General features: G+C 29.7%; 1 protein-coding gene across 1 annotated transcript in view; it reads left to right on the plus strand.

The window, feature by feature from the left end:
* The window catches only part of LOC119607290, a 47,543-nt gene extending 27,625 nt beyond the window's left edge, over nucleotides 1–19,918 (plus strand). Inside the window, exons 3-4 of the mRNA XM_037961160.1 lie at nucleotides 12,958–13,006; nucleotides 17,394–19,918. Of these exons, the coding sequence (XP_037817088.1) occupies nucleotides 17,796–19,523 (1,728 nt within the window). The 5' untranslated portion in view covers nucleotides 12,958–13,006; nucleotides 17,394–17,795 and the 3' untranslated portion in view covers nucleotides 19,524–19,918. The remainder of the gene's footprint in view (nucleotides 1–12,957; nucleotides 13,007–17,393) is intronic.
* Nucleotides 19,919–21,973: the final 2,055 nt, after the last annotated feature.

The following is a 21,973-nucleotide window of genomic DNA, read 5'->3' on the forward strand; positions in this document are numbered from 1 at the left end:
ACGACTACTATCAAACTATATTTTAGTCGTACAGTGACTGTTTAACCTTGATATTGATAGAAAACACAATAAACACATTTAATATCGCCATTTACCATGGATCGAAAACAATAAGAAACGATGAACACGTAATCGTCGTATTTTCATTCAAAAATTTTATTTTAACAGAATTCTGTCTACAATTGATTTAAGGAATGATTTCTACTTTCTTTGTATATTTAAATGTTAAGGTTTCTTTTTTAATTTGTTATTAATAAACATGGTTATTTCTTTTTGTTCTAGTTAATTAAGTTAAATTATAGTTTACTTACGAAGGAAAAAATAAAACGCAAACACGTGGTATATGTAAAATTAAAATTTTAAGGATATTCACAGTTTGTTAATGAATGCTCAATTTATAATGTTAAAATCTTTAAAAACCTCTTAAAATAATTGTTATTTAAAAGAATAGACCATCGCTTTTATGAAGTTCTTGTGATTTCTCGAGATTTCAACACATCTTTAACTGTGATATTCCTTTAAAATAAGTACTATTCTTTAATTTTTGTTTTTGCTACTAATTTGCCAGTTTGTTTGTTGTTTGAAAACGCAATTTCTTAAAGGTCATATGCGCGATAAAATATTAGCTTGTTCTTAGTTGTTCTACAATATTTTTGTTGTGAATAGAATAGTTGTTGTAGAAAATTTGCAGTCAGGGTCAAAATGTTATTTTGTAGGCTTTATTACAAGGAATATTCATAGACGGAACACCGAATAAAATTCAAATACAAACACACGTAGACAATTCTAATACATTGAAATATAATTACACTGAAGGAAAAAATATAAAAATAAATAAATAATTAGATAGTTTAAATATTTAAATAAGAGGTTAGAGGTAATTATAGCACTTCATTGTGATGGTTGAAAGTTAAAGAAAGTGAAAATAAGTATTTGAGGGGAAAGTCTTAAAAAACAATAGACTAGACTATAGGGTAGACTATAGACTAGACTATATACTAGACTATAGACTAGACTTTAGACTAGACTATAGACTAGACTATAGACTAGACTATAGACTAGACTATAGACTAGACTATAGACTAGACTATAGACTAGACTATAGACTAGACTATAGACTAGACTATAGACTAGACTATAGACTAGACTATAGACTAGACTATAGATTAGACTATAGACTAGACTATAGACTAGACTATAGACTAGACTATAGACTAGACTATAGACTAGACTATAGACTAGACTATAGACTAGACTATAGACTAGACTATAGACTAGACTATAGACTAGACTATAGACTAGACTATAGACTAGACTATAGACTAGACTATAGACTAGACTATAGACTAGACTATAGACTAGACTATAGACTAGACTATAGACTAGACTATAGACTAGACTATAGACTAGACTATAGACTAGACTATAGACTAGACTATAGACTAGACTATAGACTAGACTATAGACTAGACTATAGACTAGACTATAGACTAGACTATAGACTAGACTATAGACTAGACTATAGACTAGACTATAGACTAGACTATAGACTAGACTATAGACTAGACTATAGACTAGACTATAGACTAGACTATAGACTAGACTATAGACTAGACTATAGACTAGACTATAGACTAGACTATAGACTAGACTATAGACTAGACTATAGACTAGACTATAGACTAGACTATAGACTAGACTATAGACTAGACTATAGACTAGACTATAGACTAGACTATAGACTAGACTATAGACTAGACTATAGACTAGACTATAGACTAGACTATAGACTATAGACTAGACTATAGACTAGACTATAGACTAGACTATAGACTAGACTATAGACTAGACTATAGACTAGACTATAGACTAGACTATAGACTAGACTATAGACTAGACTATAGACTAGACTATAGACTAGACTATAGACTAGACTATAGACTAGACTATAGACTAGACTATAGACTAGACTATAGACTAGACTATAGACTAGACTATAGACTAGACTATAGACTAGACTATAGACTAGACTATAGACTAGACTATAGACTAGACTATAGACTAGACTATAGACTAGACTAGAGTATAGACTAGACTAGACTGGACTAGACTAGACTAGACTAGACTAGACTAGACTAGACTATAGACTAGACTAGACTATAGACTAGACTAGACTAGACTAGACTAGACTATAGACTAGACTAGACTAGACTAGACTAGACTAGACTAGACTAGACTAGACTATAGACTATAGACTAGACTATAGACTAGACTAGACTAGACTATAGACTATAGACTAGACTATAGACTATAGACTAGACTAGACTAGACTATAGACTAGACTATAGACTAGACTATAGACTAGACTATAGACTAGACTATAGACTAGACTATAGACTAGACTATAGACTAGACTATAGACTAGACTATAGACTAGACTATAGACTAGACTATAGACTAGACTATAGACTAGACTATAGACTAGACTATAGACTAGACTATAGACTAGACTATAGACTAGACTATAGACTAGACTATAGACTAGACTATAGACTAGACTATAGACTAGACTATAGACTAGACTATAGACTAGACTATAGACTAGACTATAGACTAGACTATAGACTAGACTATAGACTAGACTATAGACTAGACTATAGACTAGACTATAGACTAGACTATAGACTAGACTATAGACTAGACTATAGACTAGACTATAGACTAGACTATAGACTAGACTATAGACTAGACTATATACTAGACTATAGACTAGACGGCGCTGCGAATTATGGCCCCAGGTAAAATGGCCCCAAAATAAAACGAAAAATTGCCCCAATGTTGGGGTCAAAATTCATTATGAAGTATAACCCTAACATTTTTTAAGAAAAATCACCCCAAAATTAATGAAAAATCTCCCCAAGGTTGAAATGAAAAGTGGCCCCAAATATTGGGTTAATTTTTCGTAATGAACAATTACCCCAAAAACGTAAATGAAATTTCACCCCATTTAATTTTAATTCAAATATAGGTGACGTGTCATAAAGTCCAGTGTCATATTTTCCATGGGCGTTATGACTCACTAAATTGAGTCTAGTGTCCATGGACGTTATAACAATTTCAAAAGTGTCACAATGCATATGAGCAATGTAACATAAAGTCTATGGATTTCAAAGAGTCCATTTATCAAAAGAAGGCTTAATTTAGCGAAGCCGGTATTCGAAATACCCCAGAGTTTAAAACCCCTGCGCCCGGCCGAAGGCCGGCTATCCAGAACACTTTTTAAATGGAAACCAAAATGCAACATACACCAAATTTAGGATAAATTCCTTTGGGGGTAAGAGTGTCCCTTTCTTAAATTCTTTACAAATTTTCAAATACAGTTCTGTTTTAAAAGTGATACAATGTCAATGGACATTATAACACTTTTAAAAATTGTCATAACGTCCATGGACACTATGAAACTTGTGTGTGGTGTGTCATAACGTCAATGGACATTATGACACCCCACCTCAAATATAAGCTAACATATTTATAAAATTTCATATTTAATAATTTTTGTTGTATTTTCATTAAATGTTTGTATATTTTGAACATTCTTGAAATATTTTTTGTAAAATCGCGCAATTTTACAAAAAATATTTTAAGAATGATCAAAATTAACAAACATTTTATGAAAATACAACAAATATTATTACATAAAATATTTTTTAATAAAAAATATCGCGCGATAATGTTCTGATTTTTTATATATAGTAATAATGAAAGATCACCCCTAATTATTATATGGTTTTTTAGGTCCCTTTTTAATATTTTAATATTCACGTATTTTACAAAATTTAAGAGTGAAAATTAGCCCCAAAGGAAAAAAAGTTTTGTTTTGGGGTATTTCTTCATTTCACAACATTGGGGTCATTTTTATTTTTTTGCAAAATGCAGTATTACCCCAAACAGTGTTGCCAACATTGGTCAAGCAAAACGCGCGCAAAAAAAATTAAAAAGGGGTAAAAAAGCATAATTTTCTAACTGAAAATGGGTAAAAAAGCACTAACGTTTTTTTTAGTCAAATATTGTTTATTTTAATAAAAATTGCACATTATTTCGCTCATTTCCTACAAGACTCCAAAATTTTAGAACATTGGGCAAAACAAAACAAAACATGTGTCATACTAAAGTCTTTCATCTGTGTGAGTTAGATTTTTAGTAACGTAAGAACTAAAACTAATGTTTGACGAATATTAGATAAATAAGATGAGAATTTTAAAAGTTATTTTAAAAATAGTAAAATGTCATTAAACATTCAAACTGACAGGCACACTCCCAACTGGCCAACCGATGTACCCACACCCAAATTGTAAAATTGTACAAAACTTATGAAATATATTTTTTTTGCAAAATCTATATATATTATTTTTAAGTTTTTTGAGTTCTGGAAAAATTGTTAATTTCACTGATAGTGAATAACATAACTTATTGTAAAGTATTTTGAATATTTTGTTTTTTGTTTTTGAAGAATATTTGCTTTTAAAACTTAACACAAATAAAAAAAAACTTTGGAGCACCCGTGTAAAAAAATTTAAAACAGTTTTTAAGAAAAATTTAGTCCTTAGTGTAAACTGATCGTATTCTAATAAACAACAAAAAGTGGTACAAATAGAAAGATCAAAGAATGATCCCTCAGTTTTCTTAACATTATAGAGAAAATGTTTAATATTAATTAAATAAATTACCTCCTGAAATTCACAAATATTTTAAAATATTTTAACAAGAGTGTTATATTCGGCTGTGCCGAATCTTATATACCCACCATCAAATCTTATGCCGTAAAAGGAATGCTCCTCTGTAAACATCAGGGAGATAAGGCTTAATTCAATTATGTACGTGAACTTCAAATTAACAAAATATTAATTTTTAAAAACAAAATATTTTTGTCCAATTTTTTAACCATGAACATATATCAGAGGTAGTGTCAATTATGAACTGTTTGTCGTAAAATTTGGTAGAAAGATTTCGTATAACACTTATTCGTTTCGAATTTCATTGCTGTTCTCGAATTTTTAATTCAGTCATAAGCGTAAAAGTTATTATCTAAAGGGGAACTTATATGGGGTTGGGACAATTATATATCGATACCCATAAAATTTTGTACATAGATTTTGTTTTGTTGGTCAGTTATACCCCAATCGTCATAAAATTCGGCATAAAGAATTATAATAAAAATCTTTTTATTGCGAGTACAACGATGAAGTAATCATGGAGGCTTTATATATGAGGGATAGGTTCAATTGTGTAAAAAAATTATATAAAACTTATTTTTTGTCAATTTTCATCGCTGTACTCATATTTTTAAGGGGACCTTAATAGGGGGTAGGGTACGCTACCGACAAATCCGAATTAAATTCGAATTTCTCCGCTATACTCGTATTTTTAAGTCAGTAATGAGCGTTAAAATCAATTTTTGAAGGTGACCATATGTGGGGGTAGGGTCAATTATGGACCGATTGCCGTAAAATTTGCTAGAGAGATTTTGGCTTATATAAAACATATTTATGTCGAATATTTTTAAGTCGATAATGAGTATTAATGTCATTTGGTAGAGAAATTTTGATGCATATAAAAGTTACTTATGTTGAATTTCAACGCTGCACTCATAGGGGGACCTTATTTGGGGGTAGGGTCAGTTATGGACCGATTCCCATAAAATTTGGTAGAGACATTTTGACTTATATAAAACTTATTTATGCCGAATTTCATCGCTATAACGTATTTTTAAGTCAGTAATGACCGTTTAAATCATTTTCTGAAGGAGACCTTATATGGGGGGTAGGGTCAATTATAGACCAATTTCTATAAAATTTAGTAGAGATTTTGGCATATATAAAACTTACTTATGTTGAATTTCATCGCTATACTCGTATGGGGGGTAGGGTCAATTTTGGACCGAATCCCATAAAATTTGGTACAGAGATTTTGGTGCATATAAAACTTATATATGCCAAATTTTATCGCTATACTCGTATGTTTAAAACAGTTGTGACTGTTAAAGCTGTTTTTCGGGGGGGGCCACTTGTATGGGGGATATGCGAAATTGTGGACCCATATTGTCCATTTGCAATACCAAACAAACCTTACCTATAAGAAATATTTGTGGAAAAATTTAACTCCCTTGCTCTTTCCGTTCTAACCCTATCGTGCTTTCAACAGACGGACGGACAGATGAACAGACGGATGGACATGGTGAGATCGCCTTAGAATTTAATACTTTTGTGGGTCTACGACCAATGTGTTACAAACGGAGTGACAAAATCAATATACCCCACTCATCTTTTTTGATGGTGGGTATAAAAAGCACTAAATGCACTGTCATAAAATTAGAAAGCACCACTGTAGTGCCTTTTTGAAAAAAGGCACCATGAGCAAAATTTTCCGCGTTTGGCACACCAAAAAGCACCGCAAATAGTGCTAAAAGCACTAAGTTGGCAACACTGACCCCAAATGGAAAAATGTTGAAATACCCCAAAAAATATATAAAAAAAACAAAAATTTCGTGTTTTTGTTTCCTGTATCTTTGTTGGGGCCATATTTCGTTTTATGTTTTGGGCCATTTTACCTGGGGCCATAATTCGCAGCGCCGACTAGACTATAGACTAGACTATAGAGCAGACTATAGACTAGACTATAGACTAGACTATAGACTAGACTATAGACTAGACTATAGACTAGGACTATAGACTAGACTATAGACTAGACTATAGACTAGACTATAGACTAGACTATAGACTAGACTATAGACTAGACTATAGACTAGACTATAGACTAGACTATAGACTAGACTATAGACTAGACTATAGACTAGACTATAGACTAGACTATAGACTAGACTATAGACTAGACTATAGACTAGACTATAGACTAGACTATTGACTAGACTATAGAGCAGACTATAGACTAGACTATAGACTAGACTATAGACTAGACTATAGACTAGACTATTGACTAGACTATAGAGCAGACTATAGATAGACTATAGACTAGACTATAGACTAGACTATAGACTAGACTATAGACTAGACTAGACTAACTAGACTATAGACTAGACTATAGACTAGACTATAGACTAGACTATAGACTAGACTATAGACTAGACTATAGACTAGACTATAGACTAGACTATAGACTAGGACTATAGACTAGACTATAGACTAGACTATAGACTAGACTATAGACTAGACTATAGACTAGGACTATAGACTAGACTATAGACTAGACTATAGACTAGACTATAGACTAGACTATAGACTAGACTATAGACTAGACTATAGACTAGACTATAGACTAGACTATAGACTAGACTATAGACTAGACTATAGACTAGACTATAGACTAGACTATAGACTAGACTATAGACTAGACTTAGACTAGACTATAGACTAGACTATAGACTAGACTATTAGACTAGACTATAGACTAGACTATAGACTAGACTATAGACTAGACTATAGACTAGACTATAGACTAGACTATAGACTATAGACTAGACTATAGACTAGACTATAGACTAGACTATAGACTAACTATAGACTAGACTATAGACTAGACTATAGACTAGACTATAGACTAGACTATAGACTAGACTATAGACTAGACTATAGAAGACTATAACTAGACTATAAACTAGACTATAGACTAGACTATAGACTAAAATATAGACCAGATTACATTGCAATATTACATTCCCAAAAAGGAGATAAAATTAATATTATTTAATATTAAAATGGAAAAAATAATTGTCTTGATGTTATCTGACCCCATTTAAAATCATTGTCCTTAGTTACGCTGTACAAAAATTCAAATTCTTTATTAATATTTTGTTTTTATTTACCATTCAACACCCTTAATAAGTCAATCACCTTTCATCATTTCTTATCAGTTTCCCGCTGACAATGTTCGTGTTGAAAGTGATGGGTGTGTTTTACTTTTTTTTGTGTATTCCATCATTAATTTTGAACGTGACTCTGTTGAACACAATATCAAGGATATTAAAGACATATTTTCCCTCAAAATTTTTCTTTTTTTTAACAATATTTAAATTTCAATTTTAGTTGTTGTTTATTGTTTTTTTGTTTTCAAAAATCAATAACTAACCTATTTACATTAAAATTTTATAGTTCTTTTTCACATTTTTAATATATATTTGTCTTGTTTGGTTTTCCTTGTAGTACAAGTAAGTTTCTATTATTTACCTTTCTCAAACTTGTAAAAGGCGTTTTGTGGAAAGTTTGCCAGCTGTGCGGCTCGTTTGGCCTTTTTTAGAAATATGTGGTCGTTTGGTCGGTGTGTAATGAATGCGTTGAAAATGAACTGAACTATTAAGTAGCATGTAGAATATGGTTTTGAATAGAAATTTATAAAGTTTTTATGTAAATTAGGAAAATGCAGAAAACAATGTACACACATACATACATATGTAGTTCAAGTAGATAACTGAAAAAGGGTTAGATGTGGTAGATCTATCTATGTGGTTATATTACAAGTTTTTGTTTTGTTTATTATAAATGTTTAGTTAACATTTGTTGTTTATATGTAAAATTTAAAAATAGGTTATTTTTTACATTTTCTTATCAATCCTTTTATGCAACAGTGTAGAAATTAATTAAGACTTTACGAAAAATCGCTATTAAAATCGAGAAATCCTAAAAAATTTCCTTGAATTTTGAAGCGAGTATTAAAGGCAAATGCTATAAATCTCAGACAGTTAGTAGGATCTTAGCAAAAGAGATCGAACTAAAGTTCGTTCGAAGATTGTCAACTAACGAAAGATGTAGGTAACAACCAAAAGTTTTTACCAATCAACAACTATCAGCAACAGCTTTTGTGGCGTCATATGGAACCACGTAGAACTACATATGTTCATATCTCCATTGCCATTGTAAATTTGATAATCATGTTAGACGTCGTATTGGTCTTCCATATAATGTCTGAGACGGAAGCTTATCTTCGCTGTAATTGTCGTGACCTGAAAATAACGATTTTTGAATCTGTCAAAATAAATGCGAAATTCTCGCATAAGTTAGTAAAATAGCCTAGACACATGTAAAGGGACCAAGTTATTGTGGCCCTCCTTCAATGAGAAGCACAAAAGACACCTTATAAACCGAAGTATGCGGGACATATCGAGGTTCAGGCATGGGGAGTAATGATTACACAAAGTAATTCATTATATGGTTAATTACAATTACTTGTAATGTGTAATTGAGGTTTTTCCCATTACAATTACTTGTAATGTGTAATTGACCAATAACCAATTAAAATAACTTGTAATTGTAAAGGTTATTCAAATGTAACCGTAATTGAAAATATAGTCAATACCCACCAGACCTGGGCGATTTCCATTAATTTTGCATTATCATTAAATTAAAAAAATATTAATTTGATAATATGATAATAATGATTTAATATTGCATTAACATTAAATTTGTAAAATTTAATGCATAAAATTTGCATTAACATTAAATATTTTTGAATTTAATGCATTAATTTTACATTAACATTAAATATTTTGAAATTAATGCATTAATTTTGCATTAACACTAAATATTTCTGAAATTAATGCATTAATTTTCCATTAACATTAATATATATAAAAATTGATAAACAATAATAAAAATACAGCGCCAAAGACCTCGATCTAAATAAATACAATTAAAATGTAAGGGGTTAAAGTCGTTTCTAATAATTTCTATATTCCATTCAAACTTGTGAGTTTTAAATATGATACATATTTACATTTAAGGTTATATAAGATTTCACAGTGTGACAAAATAAACAAAAAAAGAATACGTGGGATATGTAATATCGAGTATAGGACTAATTAGAAAGGACTTAAACACATGGCGCTGTATTTTTATTTTTATAAATTATTATATCGAGCCCTTTTCGCACAAAAGACGTAACCGACAAAAACTAAATTTTACAGGAGAGCATTTTTTTTAATTATCTTCGAAGTAGGACATAGCATTACTCCAAAACTCCGTTAATAAATATTATTACATCTAAAGTATGGGATGCAGTTTTTTTCGTTTTTATATTGACGCTATATCCGATTTTTTTGTCGCTTACGTCTTTTTTGCCGAGACAAATTTTTATGATATAAACAATGTTGAGGCGGTTACGTCTAAATTCTCTGTCTAAAAAAAATATTTTTTGGTGTATATCTTTATATAATTTGTATAAATCTGAAATTTAAGAGTGTAATAAATATTTTTTATAAGATTTTAAGATCATCTAGGGATGTCTGTATGTCAGTCTTTTTGTTGAAAACCGGTTAGGTTCCGACCGTTATGAGCTAGAGTGATGAAATTCTCCAAAAATCCTTATTAATGACAAATATTGTTTTGTGTTAATAATGGGCAAAATCGGTTCTTGATTTCACTTAGCCCCCATACAAGTACCTCCAGGATTATAGTTAAAACAGTAATAAATATGTTGTTTATGTAGCAATCGCTATAAAATTTTGCAGAAGTCGGTTATATATACCTGTAAATTATGTTGGGAAGTATGACAAATGTCAGGCAATATTTAACCCTAGCCTGCATATATGGACACTGTAAGACAATGATTTTATGACCATAGCAGTCTTAAAAATACCAGTCAGCAACGAAATTTGATGTATGATGATGTTTAGGAAGGTATGCCCCTCATACAGAAAATAAGTTTACAGTTAATAAATCTTTCAAAAATTAAGAAAGTATGATGAAATTCTACAAAAAAATTAGTTTTCAAAACTAATCACGCGTTTAAATTCTATAGACCTCGGTCCACAATTGACCTAATCCCCCATTAAAGGCCGTATTCTGAAAATCACACTGATGTCTACATTAATATCCATACATGGTAGTACAATTCGTCTTATATCGAATAAATAAGTAAATTCTGGGAGTATTGATTCATTAAGAGTCCATATACAGGTCCGCCTTTCGAAATCCACAAATTTACAACCAAATATAAGAGATGGTTAAATGGTAATTATATAAATGCAATGTAATTAGTAATTAGAATGAACTAAATTCATAAAAAGTTATAGAAAATTATAAATTTTAGCACAAAAATTGCAATGGCATAGTGATAATTACATGAATTTATAACAATTATACTCAGATATGTGGCATTTCATTCAGAAACAAATTCAATACGTTAATTTGTTCAAAATTTTTCTATAAATTTAATATACTTTAAAAGAAAATTTAGATGTAACTGTTAAAAAATTCATAAACAGAAAATTAATGTGTACTTACGTCTTTTTTCTTTTTCTTTTAAAGTTGAAACCATTGGGTCTATAGCTACGAAATAGTTAGTTAGTTAGTTAGTTAGCTAGTTAGTTAGCTAGTTAGTTAGCTAGTTAGTTAGCTAGTTAGTTAATTAGTTAGTTAGTTAGTTAGTTAGTAGTTAGTTAGTTAGTTAGTTAGTTAGTTAGTTAGTTAGTTAGTTAGTTAGTTAGTTAGTTAGTTAGTTAGTTAGTTAGTTAGTTAGTTAGTTAGTTTAGTTAGTTATTTCGTTCGTTAGTTAGTTTCGTTAGTTAGTTCGTTCGTTTCGTTCGTTAGTTAGTTAGTTAGTTAGTTAGTTAGTTAGTAGTTAGTTAGTTAGTTAGTTAGTAGTTAGTTAGTGTTAGTTAGTTAGTAGTTAGTTAGTAGTTAGTTAGTTAGTTAGTTAGTTAGTTAGTAGTTAGTTAGTTAGTTAGTTAGTTAGTTAGTTAGTTAGTTAGTTAGTAGTTAGTTAGTAGTTAGTTAGTTAGTTAGTTAGTAGTTAGTTAGTAGTTAGTTAGTTAGTTAGTTAGTTTAGTTAGTAGTTAGTTAGTTAGTAGTTAGTTAGTTAGTTAGTTAGTTAGTTAGTTAGTTAGTTAGTTAGTAGTAGTTAGTTAGTTAGTTAGTTAGTAGTTAGTTAGTTAGTTAGTTAGTTAGTTAGTTAGTTAGTTAGTTAGTTAGTTAGTTAGTTAGTAGTTAGTTAGTAGTAGTTAGTTAGTTAGTTTAGTTAGTTAGTTAGTTAGTTAGTTAGTTAGTTAGTTAGTTAGTTAGTTTGTTTGTTTGTTTGTTTGTTGTTTGTTTGTTAGTCAATATCAAATTTAAATAAAAGCCACAGAAATATTGTAAAATAAAATTAACTTTTTTCTTAAGAAAAATATAAATCATAAAGTTAATAAACAGTTTCTTACTCTCCTATTAAAATAGTTAATCTAAGAACTTCTTTAATCATTAGTAATCAACACACTAATGATATTCCAGTATCATTTTGTAATACAAAGTTATTATTCATTAACAATTCAAATACTTTAATATTCATGGCATGTGGTTTTAATTACAGTTTTTATTATTTTTTGTAACTAGAATATTAAAATTATTATAAATTATGTTCCTCTGACATTTTCACTGAAATTATTTTATTTTTAACTAAACATATGTAAAACCAATTAAAAATATCAATTGAGTTTAGTATTAAAACAGGCTGTTTAAATTTAACTTTATTATTAACTCTATGAGTCAAATATCAAAGTTTAAACTAATAAAAGTGAAATAATTTTAAAAATATATATACCAATTTTTTATTAACACGTTATACACAAATTACTTAGTACATAATCTTTATTAACTTAATCCTCAAAGGGGATATTTCCTTATCGTTTAGCGACAAATCATTGATCTATAAATTAGTATTTAGAGAATTTGTATTTATCAATGAATACTAATAGTTTTAAAATTAAAAATAAAAGTAATATCACACACATACAATTGTTTTTATGACGTTTTATAATAGAAAATAATGCCATAAATGCATTTTATACTTTTTTATTTCTTTAGTAGCTACTTGTTCTTTAATAAATATAAATAAAAATGATTCATTTCTTATTAAGAATTTGTTTAAAGAGAGTATTTTTAATTTTTATTGTGTTTTTTTTTTTAATTGCAGTTGCTGCTTTTCGAAATGCTGATAAAAACGTTTAAATTTAATGCTTGTGGTAAGTGAATGTTTATTAAGTGTATTTTTTTGTAGAATACAAAATAATTCTGTAATCGAGCTTTAATCATAATCTAGGTAAAAACTAAAATTGTAATACTTACCATTCGAATCAAAATACTAACAGGAGTATAGTGGGTAGTAAATCAGTAATAGTTCTTACAATACTACCCTCGTATAAGTAATTTCCCATTACATAACCTCACTATATATACAGGGTTATTAAAACTAAATAGCTAGAAATAGTGTTTTATTGCTAAAAAATCTTGTTACAATTATTACGTTTTATTATTTGCAACAGCTATCAGTTAAAAAAAAACACATCCATGGCGTTACCGTTATTTACAACTGTCAACACTTGTATTTTCCCCAACAAAGTAATTGAAAGAGAGAGAGTGTGTATTGTATGTATGAGAACTGTCAAACAAAGTGGATTACATTAAAAATACAATCAATGACAAGAAAAAGTTCGAGAAATTAAAACAAGTAAGAATGTATAGTTGGGTATGGTCGACCATAAGTTACGCTACACCAATATAGATCTTTTTTACTTTAATTCCGAAATATTTTAAGAATTTTTTGACAAAAAGTGATTTTCTGAAAGTAGGGTTATATTATTAACCTTAATTTATCCGAAACGTTCAAGAGAAAATATCCGAAACTTCCATAAAAAGATATGTATGGGTGGGGCTCTTGATTCATTCCGTATCTTATTCATTTAACACCAACTCACTCTCAACTTTCACTCCCAAAGTTACTGCTAACTGTTGCCTTTTTTGGCAACAGCACTGAACTTATCCCGAAATATAGATTTCAACGTGTAACAACTCTTTCTCTCGGATTGCAATCACACCAAGATGGGGGTTGTTTAATCAAGGTGACATTCCCCGAGAGGACGTGTGAATAAAATCTACCATATAATTTTCCGACCGTATAAAGTTTATATGTTCCGAGTCCTTTTAGATTATCTACCTAAACTCATTTTTGACATACTGTATATTTCTTAGTACCTGATAGTCATATACAAATAATAACATTGATTGCTAAACTAAGTACTTGGTGTACAGGTGATTATTTTCTGTTGTCCTTAAGTTATTTAATATGAACTAGAAAAAAGTTTAAATCAGACATGAATGAACGAACATTTATATAAAATTAATTTTTAAATCATCCATTAAAAGAAAAACAACTTATATAATACTTACAATGACTTTATTATCATTATACATGTAATTATTTATAAAATATTTACCACCTAATGTTATATGTATGTATGTATGTATGTAAGTAAATTTGACAATTTACTTAATTAAAGTCATTTATAATGGATTTGTTAACCGACTTTTAATGATAACAAGTTTATGCTTTTAGTTAATATTATTAAGCAATAAACTATTAAATATAAAACATTATTTAAATGAACAATGTCAGAGCTATCTTAATGTTTATTACATAAAAGGTTAATGTATTAAGATCAAAGTCTTTACATTGTTAATAATTAACTAGTTTTGATAATACTACAGACAACAGCAATTGTAAAGGTAGATTCCCTAATCATTTTCAAAATATTATTAAAAATAAATAAAATATTTTGGACAGTTTTTTCGTGAGTCGGTCTAATGTGCAATGTTTGTATAAAATTTTATTTAAGAGTTTATAGTGGGAATTTCCTTGCAACATTAAAATGAAAAGTCAAGATTTGGATAGACCACAAATGAGCGATAAGTTAAACAATAATATTTCTTTTCGAATACTCAGAATTATTTTATGTGGTGTTGGGAATTACGTCCCTAAAAGTGCTAGAAAACATTTGCGGTTAATTTACTAATATGTTTAGATTTATACTTCCCAATATTCGGTTTCAGTTCTGGTATGAGTTTTTAGCAATTTGTAAATAAATTTTAGTATGTTTAAGAACTACGAGAAGTAATTATTAAATTCTATAGATAGATAGATAGATAGATAGATAGATAGATAGATAGATAGATAGATAGATAGATAGATAGATAGATAGATAGATAGATAGATAGATAGAAAGATAGATAGATAGATAGATAGATAGATAGATAGAGTAGATAGATAGATAGATAGATAGATAGATAGATAGATAGATAGATAGATAGATAGATAGATAGATAGATAGATAGATAGATAGATAGATAGATAGATAGAGAGATAGATAGATAGATAGATAGATAGATAGATAGATAGATAGATAGAAGATAGATAGATAGATAGATAGATAGATAGATAGATAGATAGATAGATAGATAGATAGAGATAGATAGATAGATAGATAGATAGATAGATAGATAGATAGATAGATAGATAGGATAGATAGGATAGATAGGATAGATAGGATAGATAGGATAGATAGGATAGATAGGATAGATAGGATAGATAGGATAGATAGGATAGATAGGATAGATGGATAGATAGGATAGATAGGATAGATAGGATAGATAGGATAGATAGGATAGATAGGATAGATAAGGATAGATAGGATAGATAGATAGATAGGATAGATAGGATAGATAGCTCGATGCTGATGGCTAGCTAGGCTCGCATGGCTAGATAGGCTAGATCGGCTAGCTCGGTCTTCGGATAGCTTGGCTAGCTAGGCTAGATAGGCTCGGCGGCTCGCTAGGATAGTCGGATCGATAGATAGATAGGCTCGGATAGGATAGCTAGGATAGCTAGGATAGATAGGATACGATCGGCTCGCTCGGATCGATAGGCTGCTCGGCTAGCTATGGATATGCTCTGGATAGATAGGCTAGATCGCTCGATAGGCTCGATAGGGATTCGCTCGGATAGCTTGTAGCTAGGCTGTAGGCTCTATAGGGTCGCTCGGATATCGTGGATTCTAGGATCTATAGGATATATCGGATAGATAGGAAGATGGCTAGATCGGAAGGTCGGCTGATCGGATCGCTAGGATCCGATAGGTAGATAGGATAGGTGGATTGATGGATAGATGCTAGGTAGATAGGATGGTAGTAGGTATGCTAGATAGGATAGATGGGTAAGATAGGATAGATAGTATCGATAGGATAGATAGGATCGATAGGATCGATAGGATTGATAGGATAGATAGGATAGATAGGATAGATAGGATAGATAGGATAGATAGGATAGATAGGATAGGTAGGATAGATATGATAGATAGGATAGATAGGATAGATAGGATAGATAGGATAGATATGATAGATAGGATAGATATGATAGATAGGATAGATAGGATAGATAGGATAGATAGGATAGGTAGGATGTAGGATAGATAGGATAGATAGGATAGATAGGATAGATAGGATAGATAGGATAGATAGGATAGATAGGATAGATAGGATAGATAGGATAGATAGGATAGATAGGATAGATAGGATCGATAGGATCGATAGGATAGATAGGATAGATAGGATCGATAGGATAGATAGGATAGATAGGATAGATAGGGTAGATAGGATAGATAGGATAGGATAGATATGATAGATAGGATAGATAGGATAGATAGGATAGATAGGATAGATGGGTAGCTAGGATAGTAGATAGATCGATAGATAGGTAGATCGATAGGATCGAAGGCTAGCTGGCTTAGTAGGTGTGGATAGATAGGATAGATATGATAGCTAGGATTAGTGGTAGATAGGATAGAGGTTGGATGATATATTAGGAGTCGGATAGATTGGGAGCTCGGATTCGGTATCTAGGATAGATAGGATGAGAGGTTAGATCGGAAGGTATCTGGATCGCTAGGGATAGGAGAGAGGATCGATAGGATGATATGGATAGATAGGATAGATAGGATCGATTGAGGATAGAAGTGATCGATAGGATAGATAGGATAGTTAGGATAGATAGGATGATAGGATAGATAGGATATATAGGCAGAGATAGGATAGATTGGTATATAATATAGATAGGATAGACTGGATATATAGGATACTATCTATCTATAGCTAGATAGGATGGATAGGAATGATAGTATTGATAGAATGGATAGAATGGAGAGGACGGATAGGTTAGATCGGATATATAGCATAGATTGGATATATAAAGGCGAAGAACGACTCAACTCGAAAGCGTATCGTCTTCAATTTGGTACCTAATATTGGTCTTTACACTGGTCTGAATGACCAAATGGTCTTTTCCTTTTGTGTCAAAATCATTACTTTTGTTCTTACTAAACTATTTCTCAAAACATTGAAACCGATGGGTCACATTCCCTATAAGTTTCAGTGAGCAATCGGTATGTTTCAGCGGTCCTTTATTTGGAAATTTAAGAACTAAAGTAAATCTTCCCGCTTACGACCCTTTGGCGCAAAATTTAATGTTTTAGAAGTAAAAAAAATACTTTTCTAACAATTTTTTTCCTATATCTTTTTCAGAACACTCATTATAATACCAGCAAACCACTTTTGATCAATTGCAATAACCTGCAATGCGGTACCAGAAAACACGTAAAAAATTATTTAACAAAAACAACAGCAATAACAACAACATTTTTAACTATACAACAATAGCAATAAATTTATACAATTATCGACAAAAAGACGACATACAAGTACAACAACAGCAACAAATATTTGATACATAATTTAAAAAAAAAAAAAAATCACTGTAATAATTTTAATTTATTTGTTTTTCAAACGGAACCCTTTAAAAGACAACAACAACAACAACAACACAATTGGCAAATTTGTTTTGGAAAAACTAAAAAAAACGTTTACTTTTAGTCTATTTAAAGACTAAAACAAAGAAAGAGCTAGCGATATTTGAAGTCAAAGGTCATGTTTGAAAAACGTTCCATTTGGGGTTTAATAGTGGGACTTAATGTCTGCATACTAATATGGTTGATCTCAGTACAAGAGCCGGTTATGTATGATGCCAATACAGCGGCTATAAGTAGTAGTAGTAATAATTTTATAATAAATGCGGCATCAGGAGGAGGAGGAGCGGGAGTGGGAGTGGGAGCAGGAGGCGGGGGCTGGGGTAGAGATTTATTATCAAAACATATGCCCGCCCAAAGTAATGAGTACTTAGATGAAGTGACATTAGCAGCCTCAACTTTAACCACCTCAAATTTTAGTCAGAACCACAACAACAACAACAACAGCAGTAGCAATTTTAATAATAATAATAATAATTTTAATGTGTTTGATGACAAGACCACCACAAAAACCAGCGATTTGTCAGCGGACATACAATCACTCACCTCTAGTCTGGGCACAGGAGTGCTGGATTTGAAAATCAAACCCACACCATCATGGGCTACACTAACTGCTGTCTCATCAGCACTGCCGCCGCAAGACTTTAATCAATTGATAGATTTACACAATTTTCAATTTCTCATGCCACAACCCGTCTGTAGCAATCACATAGAAGCCTTAATTCTAATACATTCAGCACCGAAAAACTATGAAAAACGTGAAATCATACGAGAAACCTGGGCCAGTATAAGTCATCATAGAGCCGAATCTCCACTACGGGTACTCTTTCTACTGGGCGCTGTTGAAAGTGAACAAGTGCAAGAGGATTTAGAAAATGAAAATAACCAGTATAGAGATATTATACAGGGCTCTTTTATAGATGATTATCGCAATATGACCTATAAACATATAATGGCCTTTAAATGGTTTCTCTATAATTGTCCGCAGGCTCAGATTTTGATTAAGGTCGATGATGATGTCTATGTAAATACACCACAGCTAATAAAGTACCTTAGAGAGCAGCAGATGCAGCAGCAACAACAGCTAAATAAAATGAATAACAATGACAAACCCACCATTGCTACAGCAGTAACAGTGACACCAAATAAAACTTCTACTACCACCACCAGCACAACAGCTTCTACAATATTTCATAAACTCAATATCTTTGCCTCAGAAACACCTCCTTCATCCGAATCATCAACGGCATTTAATGCCTCACAACAGCTCTTTAATCATCCTGAAAATCTATTGTTTTGCCAAAAAATCATTGGTTCATTGGTTAAACGTTCCTATCGTTCGAAATGGCGTGTTAGTTTTAAAGAATACTCCGAACGTTATTATCCACCCTATTGTCCGGGCTATGCCATTATCTATTCACCCGATATTATCTTCCGTCTTTATAAAGCTGCTCAAAATTTCAAATATTTTTGGATTGATGATGTTCATATAACCGGCGTTTTGGCCCAACAAACGAATACAACTATAACCACCTCATCACATTATGTACTGTATAGTAACGAATGTGATCAAATCTTAACGGGCAAGACTGATCTCAGTAAAACGGAATTTTTATTCGCTTGGCATAGTATATCAGCACAAAAAATCAAATTACTCTGGCATCTACAAATGATGTCCATACACTCGCTGGATGATTTACACTACAACAAAGAGTTAAAGATGAATGATGTCTATGAAATGCAACGACAACGGCAGCCTCAACAACGACAGCGTCAGTCAGAAGATATTGTTGAGAATTCATCATCATCATCATCCTACACATATACCTCGGCGAATGGCTTCAGATAGTAGCCTGGCGTTTAGCTAATGACAGAAAGAAAAAACTCAAACACACACACACACATCAAACATAAGAAGAAACACACAAAAACGCTTATATTACTTTAGTCTGTTTTAGTTTATAAGTTTATTTTTTTTATTATAACTCTAAAATTATACACCTAATATTATTTAGTTTTTTTTTATTTAAGTTAGTTAAGTATGTTTTGTAAATATTTCATTTAAGATTTGTTATGCAATTACAGTGAGTGAGTTTGGACAATAGTTTAAAGCTTTCAAAACTTTTACGATATTTGTTTTCTTTTTTTTTTTGAAAACAAACTTTTTCTATTTGCTGTGTTGCTTAAATTAAGCTTTTTATATAAGAAAATGTGTAAGATCCACTCTCACTTGTTTTTGTTTTAACAAATATTAAATGAAATCTATTATTTTTTTAAAAAATTCTAAATTAAAACAAATCAATGGCTTTAATTATGTTTTCCTTTTTATATTGTTTTTTGTTTGTTTTTAAATTCAAATTAGAAACTAAGTTATTTGTTTAATTTAATTACACTATTCTGCAAAAAGAAAAATGAAAAATGGTGAAATATTCAATACTGAAAATAGAAAAAAAATTTTTAAAATCAATATCGATATTTGAATATTGAAATTTTTTCTAAAAGAAATTTTCAAAATCAAACAGTTTTCTTAGAAAATTTGTCAAAATCGTATGGTTTTCTTTGAAAAAATTCAGTATCGAAATATTTTCTTTGAACATTTTTCAAAATCTATAACTATTTCAGAATCGAAAGTTTTCCAATATCTTTCAATTTAGAAAAGTTTTTCATGAATATTTTTCAATATCGTACAGTTTTCTAGGAAAATCTTTCAATATCGAAACAATTCTATGAAAACTTTTCAATATCGAAAAGTTTTATTTGAAAATGTTTTAATATTGAAAAGTTTTCTTTAAAAATCTTTCAATATCGAAAAATTTTTTATAAAAAATCTTTTAAAATTGAAATTTTTTTATAAAAATCTTTCAATATCGAAAAATTTTCTATGAAAATCTTTCAATATCGAAAAATTTTTTATAAAAATCTTTCAATATCGAAAAATTATCTATAAAAATCTTTCAATATCAAAAAATTTTTTATAAAAATCTTTTAATATCGAAAAATTGTTTATAAAAATCTTTCAAAATCGAAACTTTTTGATAAAAATTTGCTATGAAAATCATTCAATATCGAAAAATTTTGTATAAAAAATCTTTTAAAATTGAAATTTTTTTATAAAAATTTTCAATATCGAAAAATTTTCTATGAAAATCTTTCAATATCGAAAAATTTTCTATGAAAATCTTTCAATATCGAAAAATTTTCTATGAAAATCTTTCAATATCGAAAAATTTTCTATGAAAATCTTTCAATATCGAAAAATTTTCTATGAAAATCTTTCAATATCGAAAAATTTTCTATGAAAATCTTTCAATATCGAAAAACTTTCTATGAAAATCTTTCAATATCGAAAAGTTTTCTATGAAAATCTTTCAATATCGAAAAGTTTTCTATGAAAATCTTTCAATATCGAAAAATTTTCTATGAAAATCTTTCAATATCGAAAAATTTTCTATGAAAATCTTTCAATATCGAAAAATTTTCTATGAAAATCTTTCAATATCGAAAAATTTTCTATGAAAATCTTTCAATATCGAAAAATTTTCTATGAAAATCTTTCAATATCGAAAAATTTTCTATGAAAATCTTTCAATATCGAAAAATTTTCTATGAAAATCTTTCAATATCGAAAAATTTTCTATGAAAATCTTTCAATATCGAAAAATTTTCTATGAAAATCTTTCAATATCGAAAAATTTTCTATGAAAATCTTTCAATATCGAAAAATTTTCTATGAAAATCTTTCAATATCGAAAAATTTTCTATGAAAATCTTTCAATATCGAAAAATTTTCTATGAAAATCTTTCAATATCGAAAAATTTTCTATGAAAATTTTCAATATCGAAAAATTTTCTATGAAAATCTTTCAATACCGAAAAATTTTCTATGAAAATGTTTCAATATCGAAAAATTATCTATGAAAATCTTTCAATATCGAAAAATTATCTATGAAAATCTTTCAATATCGAAAAATTTTCTATGAAAATCTTTCAATATCGAAAAATTTTCTATGAAAATCTTTCAATATCGAAAAATTGTCTATGAAAATCTTTTAATATCGAAAAATTTCTATGAAAATCTTTCAATATCGAAAAATGTATATGAAAATCTTCAATATCGAAAAATTTATATGAAAATCTTTCAATATCGAAAAATTTATATGAAAATCTTTCAATATCGAAAAATGTTCTATAAAAATCTTTCAATATCGAAAAATTTTTCATAAAAATCTTTCAATATCCAAAATTTTTCTATTGAAATCTCTATATAGAAAATTTTTCCATAAAAAGCTTTTAATATCG

Source organism: Lucilia sericata, unplaced genomic scaffold (genome assembly GCF_015586225.1).
Source record: "Lucilia sericata isolate MDLA Ls3-8-SP2 unplaced genomic scaffold, ASM1558622v1 Contig000684F_arrow, whole genome shotgun sequence".
Classification (NCBI taxonomy): Eukaryota; Metazoa; Arthropoda; class Insecta; order Diptera; family Calliphoridae; genus Lucilia; species Lucilia sericata.